At 34.4% G+C, this 12,436-nt stretch overlaps 1 protein-coding gene across 8 annotated transcripts in view; it reads right to left on the bottom strand.

Annotated features, from left to right (window-relative positions):
• The window catches only part of LOC125270772 (bromodomain adjacent to zinc finger domain protein 2B), a 114,206-nt gene that overhangs the window by 53,191 nt on the left and 48,579 nt on the right, over positions 1-12,436 (bottom strand). For all 8 annotated transcript variants that reach the window (XM_048194696.1, XM_048194701.1, XM_048194699.1 and 5 more), the window contains exon 3: positions 509-613. In XM_048194696.1, the coding sequence (XP_048050653.1) occupies positions 509-611 (103 nt within the window). In that variant the 5' untranslated portion in view covers positions 612-613. The remainder of the gene's footprint in view (positions 1-508; positions 614-12,436) is intronic.

The raw sequence follows: 12,436 nt of genomic DNA, 5'->3' as shown, positions 1-12,436 counted from the left end.
ACTTCAGTCTACGTCACGCATGATCTTTCCAATGTGATTACATAATGCATGCCGCATCGCAGAGCAGTGCAAGACGAGCATTTGTGATTAAAAAGTATATATTTTTTATTTTTTTTAAGTAAATGACCGATTGTTTCACTAGATAAGACCCTTATTCCTCGTCTGGGATCATTTGGACCTTCAACCCGTTGAACCCCAGTGAAGTCCACTATATGGAGAAAAATCCTGGAATGTTTTCCTCAAAAACCTTCATTTCTTTTTGACTGAAGAAAGAAAGACATAAACATCTTGGATGAAATGGGGGTGAGTAAATTATCAGGAAATTTTAATTCTAAAGTGAACTAATCCTTTAAAATCATGCAGTTTACTGAAATCTCCTGATCATTCCTATGGCATGTTTTATAAAGCGCGTCTGAGAGAGAAACAGTAACCAGAGGGAGCAGATCTTGTCGAGGGGTGTGATCAGCTCATAGCTTTCTGTGTTTGATATACCTGGGTGTTTTCTTACCGCTCTTGCTGTGTGTTGTTGGCGACGATACTTCTGGGTTTGCCGCAGCTCTTATAGAGGTCTGACTGGAGGTCGGGGACACCAGCCTCTCCGCTGACTCCATATCTGACAAACAACATGAGGAACAATCAGTACATTTTCAATGCACACACACCAGAATCAAACAAACATAATCCGTTCAGCCAAATCTATCACTAATAATGCAAATGGCCAACAGAGAGAAAAACAAAAGCATCTAAGAAAACATGCTTGAGCTCCAGCTGCGACGTGTCCTGTGTCGTTAATGTCTATGCAAACTATGAATGAAGCAACAGCCTCGTACGAAGGTGGCAGACAAGCGCATCTATCATTTATATCTTGTGTTCTGGCATCGCTGCTCAGTAGAGTCTCTGGTGATGGACGGTGAGAGACACTGAGGCTGAAAGACAATAGCAGCATCACAGACCATCAACTGCAATCACACTCTCACACACCACATTTGCTGTGTGCATGTGTAAGTGTGTGTTTACATGCATGGGTAAATCTGACGACACCGGTCAAGAACATGTCCCAATCATATTTTACTATAGAACTATTATAGAACAAGGTGATGTTTAAGATTTTTTTTTTTTTTTTTTTTTGGCATGATGACAATTTTCATGACAATTAAGAATATTTTCCTTCAATTAAATATTATTAAAATGCCATAGATTTATACATTTATATTTAAAATAAAATAATTGTATTTAAAATAAATGAATCCCACTGATTTTTCTTCAATGCTATGGGCATCTAAACACTTTTATCATGACAAAGCTTCTTTTATCAAAGCCAAATCATAATATAATATAGAGCTTTATTTATGTATATGTATACTTACTAAATAAGAAAATATTTTTCTTAAAAGAAAATCAAGCCTATGTTTAAGGCCATTGAGATTTGTTTTGCATTATGATATATAATAAAATTTTCCTCCAATTAAGTATTATTATAATGCAAAAAAACAAAAAAACAAAACAAAAACAGACATATGATTTAAATTGTAAAATATTAACATGATGGCTCTTGTTTTTTTTTGTTTCTTTTACATTTATTCAGATTTAAAAAAAAAAAAAAAAAAAAAATATATATATATATATATATATATATATATATATATATATATATATATATATATATATATATATATATATATATATATATATATATATATATATATATATATATATACACAATAAAACATTATAAATGAAAATTAAATTGTTGTATTTAAAATAAATGAATGCTATATTTTTATATATTTACTAAATAAGAAAATATTTTTCTTAAAAGAAAATCTGATTAAGATGATCTTTTGCATTGACAATTTTCATAACAATTAAGCATATTTTCCTTTAATTAAGAAATGCCAAAAAACTAAGATATATGATTTAAATATTTATATATTTATACATTATTATGTTTTTTGTTTTACAGTTTTACATTTATACAAATTATATGTAAATAAATAAATAAATAAATATAAATAAATCATGTCAAGAACATGTCCCAATCCCAATACTTTACTATATAACTATATTTATAAATATATAATATACGTAACATACATACATAAAAATATTTGTCTTAAAAAAAAAAAAAAAAAAAATCAAGGCTGTTTAAGATTTTTTTTGCATTATGACAATTTTCATGACAATTAAGAATATTTCCCTCCAATTAAGTTTATTTGTTATATATATATATATATATATATATATATATATATATATATATATAAAATAGTTGAATACCACTGATTTTTCTACAGTGCTATAGCCGTCTAAACACTTTTTATCATAAGAAAGCTTCTTCTATCAAAGCTTCTTTAATCTTGAGAACAAGAAAGATTAAAAAAAGAAAGACATGACACACACACACACACACACACACACACACACACACACACACACACACACACACACACACACACACACACACACACACACACACACACACACACAAACACACACAGTATAATTCTTGTATCAGTGCACCGATATGCTTCTCCTACAGAATGCAAATGTCAGCATCATTATCGCTTAGGGTGCATCTGCATTACAGCGAATCACACCGACTGACAAGCAAAAATAATTTGTGATTTTTCATGGCCTGCATATGAAAAGCGATACCAGACTGAGGGCGGTGCTGACACGCACAAATAAAACAGACTCCATCTAAATGACCTAATGAAATTTGCATGCATATTTAAAGCCAGTCTTATTTTCCATAATGGTTTGTTTTTTTATCTTTTTCTTCTTCCTCTGTAAAATCTAAAAACGTGATTTCCTTTTGAGCAATTCACATCTAATCCTTCCTTTAGATGAAAACTGAATTTAAACACACTGCAAATAACAGCCAAAGAGCAAACAGGTGCAAAAAACTATACCAGGTCTATTACGTTTATAACTGTTTTCACATTTCACTTAACTTATAAAATACAATAAATAATTCTTAAAAAAGCACAGCCAGAGATAGATATAAATTTTCTATCATCTAACATGATATTTACATTTTTAATTAGCTTCTAATTTATAATAAATCAATCACACCATGTGTGTCCAGCAGAAACCTAGTGTTCACAGGTAAACATTTGATTTCTAGTATTAGACGAGATATTAGACTACAGACAATAGGACGGCTTCACTGGAAATTAACAATGGAGAGATGTCCTGACCATTTAAATTGTCGACAGCTTTAATGCGGACAAACTGCTGAATTAATTTGACACGGAGTGCCACAAATATTGACATACAGTTGATGTAGACACTGCTAGTGAAGAAAAGGACATAATAGAGTCAAAGTGATGGAAGAGAAAACATCCAGGGCAAATCGAAGGCTTGAGTGACCACGAGGGCTTGTGTTTGTTAACAAGAGTCCGATTTCTCTTTAATGAGGTGATGTGAAAATGTTGTACAGCTCAAAATGTCACTGAAATGACACACAAAATGTCCATATTTCACCCCAAAAGCAAAATAAATAAATAAATTATGTTTTGCTTGATGAAAATTAAGCCTATATTAAAATGTAAAGATTTTTTTGTTGCACTGTCACATTATTTACATGACAATTATGCATGTTTTAACTTGAAAAGCAAGCATTTACTGTATGCATCATTTAAACTCTACATTTTTATGAAATACAGTAAATTAAATAAATTCTTTTAGATTTTGAGGTGAAATGCCACCTGGACATTTTTTTTTTTTTAAATATTACCTTTCAGTTAGTTGGTAAATTTGAGAGCATAAATGAGTGTTGCACCTCTGTTTGCTCATTGTCCATATTATAGCAGATGGCTGATGGCAACAGTGATCATTACACCAGAGACTTATATTACATCTTGTAAAATGGGCATAATAGGTCCCCTTTAATAGTGACCGATATCTGAGATCTGAATTTACCCTACACACTTGGCAAAACAACACAAGGTAGACGTACTGAAAAGGAAGTAAAAATGGCGCAATTTGCAATAATACAAGCTTTTGCTTTCCACACCATCTTTAAAGTTCAGCAAAACACAGGGTTGAGCCTTCGTCCTCCATTGCGCCACTAAAGAGTCATGTGATCGTGGCTATTGTGCACCTGAGTTGACGTCATTTGCCAGTTTCGCTCTAACCCTCTGGAGTCTGAGGCTGATTTGGGGCCCTGGAGAAGTTTTGACATGCCCTGACATTTGTGCTTTTTTCAGTTGTTCATAAACATATTAATGGAAAAAGTGTCATTACACTGTATTCAGCACAAACTAGGCTACAATAATATGTGAGGAACATGTATGTACATGTTTGTATTTTTGAAGGAATAACGTTTATGCGTGGTTATTGAAAAAACAAAAAACTTAAGTCACTGAAATAAGGCCAAAAAAATAATATTAAATCTGTGTTCACAAGACTTCTGGGTATTGGAGATTGTAGACTAGAGTTTTTGCTTCAAAATGATGTAAAAATTATCCTGCCTACTCACTCATATAAAACAATAGAGAGATTTAAATTTTGTAAGACACTTTTTGTCAAGAAACACAGTATGCGTGGAGGTATGAATCATCATGAATAATGCTGTGATTCACACCTGAGAAGACAAAAGATTCACATAATGACCTTTAATGACTTGCATAATAATGAGCTCTTTCAGTCAGGTAGGCTGTGAAAAAACCCTCTGTGATCATGTCTCAGCTCATCATGGTATATATCAAACATGCAGAAAAAACAGCAATACTGTGAAATATTATTACAATTTAAAATAATGGTATTCTATTATATACTTTAAAATATAATGTATTTCTGTGATGCAAAGTGTCTGAACAGTTTTGTTACCTCTATGGCATTTCATATAGGCTTTTAGCTTAAAAGCATGCAATATAAATATTGATGGATTCTCATATGTTTATGTCAAGTTTGTATACAGAGGAGTAATATTTATTAAATATTTATTGTCATCACTATGAGCACTGGATACTGTGTTTTCAATTCATACTTGCAGCCGGAGGGCGCTCTGTACACCTTTAGTCCACAAATTAATCTAAAGAAGAACAGACCATGTGACATTCCAGGAACTAACAGAGGCTTCCAGAGATCGCCAACTATGGCTATGCAAAACACTTTTCAAGACAATAAATACACGATTGAGACGATGAATGCATGTATTGACAATTTGCGTCTGAATAGCGCTGGCTCCGTGGGCGTGGCCGCATTAGCGGATAATGAGCTGAATCACGGACTTCTGACATGGCTCTCTTTTCATACAGTTTACATAAACAGAGAATATTTGTTTTCGATTTGACACACAATTTAAAATCTGACATTTCAACTTTTTTTTTAGACATAAGTCTCATTTTTGTGATTAGTATTCACTAAGTTACAGTTCATTTTCTGAGAACTATCAGATTGGACTTCGTTCAGAGGGAGACGAGAGATCGCGCATCATGTTATTTTTTTTTTTATTTTGCAAAAAGCACAACATTTTGTTTTTACTCTGAGTGTACACAAATAAAAGACGACATTCTATAGTTTCAATTGATATTTTGCTTATGTCTCTATGACAAAAAAATGACGGAGTATTTTAAGTCTGTTTTGCTGCAATGTGAAAAAAATCCTGCAAAACGCGCTGGCGCGTTTCCCGACTCCAGAGAGTTAATGACGTACAACTCGCACTCACAGGCGAATATCCAATCTGTCCGCTTACATGGCAGACACAAATGCACCGATTCTTATGAGATTTATTTCCACATATGAATGAGGCCTGAAACCGATCTGAGAATATCGGAATCCATGTGCTTTTTTCCTGCTTACATGTTTGTGGGTCATATATGATCTGTGCCACATAGGAGGAAAAAAAAAATCATAACTGGGTCACATGTAATGTAAATGTGGCCATACAGACATTTATATGAACTGTATTACTGTGGACAGCATGACCTCACTTAACATCAGAGCTCCATCTCTGCTCAAAACCCACTAAAACCCCCCTAATCTCACTTCTCTCGCTCTCCACAGCGCTTTTCCAATGTGGCAAATGAAAATTAACAACACAATAAAGCACAGCAAATGTAATAAACATTAAATGCATTAAGTGCACTCAACTTTAATGGCGTTATCTTTAGTAGAAAGCCATGATCATAATAATAACTACTTAGAGGTTTATATTTAGCTATTCACAATATATTTGCTGGCAATATAAATTAAAATAATAGCAATATAGCATCTCTGGCACAGTATTTTTCATGTATTAAAATGTTTTACTTAAAATATATGCTATTTATGCAATATTAGCATTAGATACAGCAGAACTGTTATAAAACTATATTTTACTAATAATTAAACATTTTAAATTTACTACTGAAATTATGGTTCCTGAAGCATTTTATAAAACATTAACAGCATGATCTACACTAAAAGGATGAAAAAGATCATTCTTTAGCTATATTGCCCTGGTGTAATTGTGAGTTTATCATCGGTTCCTAATAAACACCATCCTTCCGCATTACACACTCACATCAAACCGGAATTATCACAAACTCTGACTACACAAGATCAGACAACCTGAACCTGTAAAGAGACACAACCGCAAACAAGTTAAAAGCTCTATTCTTGATCACATCTCACAACAGGATCAAAGAAAAGCTCATCAGCGTCTCTGGCTGGTCGGGTCACACAGGGAGATGAGAGGAGACACAATAAAGAAGAAGTCAGAGGAGGAGTGACTCTGAAAGAGAGGGTTAGGCCGTGCTCTTTAAGCTCAGACTTCTCAGACACATACTGCAGGCTTTTTACATCAAGACTGAGGAAAACAGGAAGTAAAAAGACAGAATAAAACTGCAAGTTTGAAGAAGCAGTCCATTACGATTCAGAGAGATGCATGATTAATCGCAATCTCGGTTCATGTGATCTTATTCCTAAATGACGACAGTTTGACTTTGTCGATTAAACCTTTGACGAGTACGATCACAGTGCACATTCAAGTCATGTTTTTAAATATAAAGTAATTTTGTTAAGTGACGTCAGTCGGAGCCCCTTGTCACAGCAATGGCATTCAAGATCAGAGTTGATTTAAACCACTTCACATGAGACATGAAATCTGCTTTAACGACAGATATTTGAAAGGAAACTCTATTGCCCCTTGAGTATTAAGGATCAAACTCAAGAGCGTACATGCAATGCATTGTCCAATCATTCGCATCTGCGTACTACCATTCATTTCTGGCCTAAAACTACACATGCACACAAACAGGCCAAGGATGTGACAGAGCTAAATCTGCCAACATGGGGGAGAAAAATTCAACTGAATCACGGCAAAAAAAAGAGAAAAAAAGAATAATTCAAAATTGGTTTCATTTACGAAAAAAAAAAGAAGAGGATAAAGCAAACTGACCCAGCTGAGGTTTCATTACATTAAGCTCCTCCTGACTTCAGAATACAGCACTTCAGTCTCTCTTCAAAATTAGCTCTCTGCTCTAAAGTGATATTGCTCTTTGGTCTAAAAGCACTGACACTGCACAGTTTGTTTCCTTTCAACCAATTTATTATTGGCCACATTTCACAAAAAGCAGGAAATTTAAGGGAAGTTTGGTCTGCTGTAATCACTGAAAGATATTTAGTAGAAGGATGAATGTCAGAAGGTCAGAAAATCTGACAAGAACATATCCGGGTCATATATCACCCCAAATTTGAAGAAAGAAAAAAAAAAAAATATTACAGTAAAATTATCTGATTTAAAATGCAATTTACACCTGAAAATAAAATGCAATATTCAGTATATAATAATATGGAAATTTAGAATTAATACAGTTTATTCACTATAGTTTGAAAAAATGGTAATAAAATATGACAAGATCTCAGAGTTAAACTGTGTCAGAAAAAAATTAATCTTAATTATGTCAGATAACACTTAAGCAAAACATGGTCAGGTCAAAGTGTCTGAATCATTTTTAGTTCCAGATTTGTATCAGTTTTACTGGTAGTCCACTGTATGAAGGATTTTTGGGTATAATATGTCACAGTTTACTTTATTTTGCTATCCTCACTTACATAAATGAACTATAGTGTCCTGAACCCACTAGTAAAAATATATTAAAAAATCATTGTAAATACACTGTAAAATTTGTATATAAATTCATACCTTTAAATTTTTATAAACATTAGTGCTGTCAATCGATTAAAAAATTTTTTTTTCTGTTTTTAATATTTTTATATAGTAATAATTTCAGAGTTACTCTCTAAATCAGTGTAAAAATAAACAACTGACAAGACAGTATATTTTAAATATTTGTTTAATGTCATCTTTTTATGAATGAAGGCCAGTATCACTGATACTAATACTGCTACTGATATCTCTATGAAACAGATTTTTTTAAACATTAATTATAGACATTCAACATTAAAATATAACTGAAAGCTATCAATTTCAACATTTATTAGGCTTTAAAAAAATAACATCTTTTAATTGAACACTCAATTTGCCTTTGATTAACGTTAATGACAGACATCACAGCAACTGGTTTATTAGGCTGCTGTCACTTTAAGTCGAACATGATGCCGATCTGATGTGCATCTCATTTTCTCACAACTCTTTAAATTAATTTAAGACATTATTTAACTCGTTTAAGACCGCTCTTATAAGAATACTCGACAAAATGGGCATTTTGTCATTATTCTGTGTGCTATTGTTTGTTCAAGTGAAAGAGAACTCGATACTCGCTCTCTGTGCACACGAGTCGTGTGTGTGTCACATGACATGACATTCACAGACAGCGCATTCTCTTTGGTCTTGTGGCGCTGGAATGGTTTAAAAGCATTTGAGTGACAAAGAGCGTGATCATATAACATAACACCAGCCAAATTATGATGGAAAAAACAGATGCTACGTTAATTGTGTTAAATATTTTTAACACTAACTTTGACAGCACTAATAAACATAAAAAAAAATAAGTGAAGAGTCTGGTTCCAAAACGCGATAAACGCCATTTTTAAAAAATTTGAGTTTCTGTCAAAATCAGTATTGTATCTGGTCAGCATTGAAAAGTCATTTATTAATTTTGCACAAAATGCGATATCCGTTGCGTTTTTCTGTCATATTTCCTCCCTTTCTTTCTAAAACACGACAAACTCCAGTCTCCCTTCTCTGCAGAATGCGATATATCCGCTCAACCAATCACAGCGCACCATTCCATGCACTGTAAACAGTAATGGCGGCGCTCTGAATACACCCGGCATCCTAGTTTTCCTTATCTTTGTGCTTTGTGATCAGTAAAAACAAAAAAATGAATAATTTTAATGGCATTGATGAACCTGTGGTGGTTTCTGCGGTGGGGAAGAAACGCAAGTCATCGAAATGTAATCATTTACGTGAGGAGAAGATGAGGCACTCGAGTCGGGAGGAGGAAAAATGCGGCTGTTGCTTGTTTCACGACAGCATCAAACTTCTGTCACGATCCACAAAACTGAATCATGGACAGTTTTTAAAAGACATTTTTAATACCAGTGTACTCGGCAAATGTGTTTATTTAATCGGTAATGACAAACGGAGACACAATTTATAACATTAACAAGATGACTCGTTGAATTCATTTTGGGAGCGACGACTGGATGTATTTTTAGTCAAATGCCTGTACATAAGATTAGTATTGACAAAGCTCAGAGGCTGTCATATATGTGAATCAACTTTGACTGTGTTGTATATTTTCAATATGAAAAATAACTTTTATATTGATGGATTTATTGCATTTTGGGGGGAAAAAAAAAATCAGTTTTTAAAATAAACCTTTGAAAATCAAAATCTAGATTTGAATTTTTAATGTTTTTATAACAGAAAATAGTGGTTTTCATCTTGCCACTTTCTTGGTAAAGAAAACACCTTTTTACTCAAATTAATCAAAATGGTGTTGTGTTTTGGAACCAAACTATTCAAATGTTTATTTGTTAATATTTTATGTAGTGCTTTTAAATTTAAGAGTACAATATTGGATTATACATTAATACAGTATAATCTAAAAGAGTCACCTCTGTGAATAACGAAAATTACTCCCAAAAAAGTAACGTTTAGATGCATTATCGGCATCACATTGGGGAAAACAAGCTTAATTGTCATGCAAAACTCATTTTCTTTTTTGTGACATTTTTCCCCCCACTGCTAATGTTGAGGTGAAAAATAACCTGGAGACATTTTCATAAGATTCAACCAGAAGAAAAGTGAAGATAACACTTGTGAGACACAATTACTCCAGGGTTATTACACCTGATTACACAAACACTTGTTTACAGCCGGCTCAAATCCTTTTCTGCCTCTGGTGACATCACACCATCATATGTGTCTGATAAGCAAATATGAAGATCCAAATTAAGGTCATGAAACAAGAGCTCAAACATCCAATTTATTTTTAATCAAAAGCAAGAAAATAAACGAGAATTCTGCTCAGCTCGGCCTCTGGAGAATTCGGCGGATGGGAAATTGCTACACGCTGCATATTAGCATGTCTTCTGTGAGATTACAGCCTTTTCCAAAAGATCATTAGAGTAATTAGTCTAAATTACAAGCATTTATGTCAAATTGGGAACTGAAGACCATGAAAGCCTTAAACAGGCAACTGATCGATGTTCAATCAAGCACAAGGCTGATTTAACAAGTTTCATTACATTTCTGATTGTGTTTTGAAATTGCGGCTGGGAAGAAAGACAAGGAAAGAAAGAAATGAGGAAAACACTTTTAGCACTTTGGATTGTACAGAAATCATGGAAGAAATGACTGGAAATGTCAAGCTTTGTTCCTCAATATTGCTCCGAGAAAAAGATGTGTTTTTCCTCCTTATCAACGTTGAGAAGGTGAAGTCTTACAAATGCATCATTTGCATAATTTATACTTCAATCACAAAAGCAAATAGTCAACAGACGCATTTCATGGAAACAACAAAAACAACTTCCTGTGCAGAAGTGATTTGCATGCAAACAGGTGGAAGATAAACGACAGGCAATCACAGACAGGAAGAGAGTTAGAAATGGAAAGGTTCAAGCTCGTTCTGCAGCGCGGCAGAAAAGCAAAATGACCCCTGGGGCTCGTGCTCACACTCTTCAACACACCGACGCCATCTTCACTCCCGATCTCTAATCAGACTGAATAATGAGGGAGAAGGAGAGACGGACGGAGGGAGAAAGAGCTGATGATATCACTGTTCAGAGGACATGATGATGGTTTCTCTCAATCATTCTGTTTCAGGATCCAGATTATACTAAAGTGTACTGAACCTAGAGCAATCAATCAATCAATCAATCAATCAATCAACCATCTATCTATCTATCATCTATCTATCTATCATCTATCTATCTATCTATCTATCTATCTATCTATCCAATCATCCATCACTCATCTGTCCATCCATCTATCATCCATCCATCCATCATCCATCCTCCATCGATCTATCTACCTATCCATACATTATCCATCTTCTATCCATCCATCCATCCATCCATCCATCCATCCATCCATCCATCCATCCATCCATCCATCATCCATCCATCATCCATCTATCATCCATCCATCCATCATCCATCCTCCATCAATCTATCTATCCATCCATCATCCATCTATCCATCATCCATCCATCCATCCATCCATCCTCCATCGATCTATCTACCTATCCATACATTATCCATCTTCTATCCATCCATCCATCCGTCCATCATCCATCCCTCCATCCATCCATCCATCCTCCATCGATCTATCTACCTATCCATACATTATCCATCTTCTATCCATCCATCCATCAATCCATCCATCCATCCATCATCCATCCATCATCCATCCATCAATCATCCATCCATCCATCATCCATCCTCCATCAATCTATCTATCCATCCATCATCCATCCATCCATCCATCCATCATCCATCCATCATCCATCCATCATCCATCTATCATCCATCCATCCATCATCCATCCTCCATCAATCTATCTATCCATCCATCATCCATCTATCATCCATCATCCATCCATCCATCATCCATCCTCCATCGATCTATCTATCCATACATCATCCATCTTCTATCCATTCATCCATCCATACATATATCATCCATCCATCCATCCATCCATCATCCATCCATCATCCATCCATCATCCATCCATCCATCATCCATCCTCCATCAATCTATCTATCCATCCATCATCCATCTATCATCCATCATCCATCATCCATCATCCATCATCCATCATCCATCATCCATCTATCATCCATCCATCCATCATCCATCCATCCATCCATCCATCCATCCATCCATCCATCCATCATCCATCCATCATCCATCTATCATCCATCCATCCATCATCCATCCTCCATCAATCTATCTATCCATCCATCATCCATCTATCATCCATCATCCATCCATCCATCATCCATCCTCCATCGATCTATCTATCCATACATCATCC

The sequence above is a fragment of the Megalobrama amblycephala genome, linkage group LG6 (genome assembly GCF_018812025.1).
Source record: "Megalobrama amblycephala isolate DHTTF-2021 linkage group LG6, ASM1881202v1, whole genome shotgun sequence".
NCBI classification, from domain to species: Eukaryota; Metazoa; Chordata; class Actinopteri; order Cypriniformes; family Xenocyprididae; genus Megalobrama; species Megalobrama amblycephala.
This window is presented reverse-complemented; position numbering and strand designations above follow the sequence as displayed.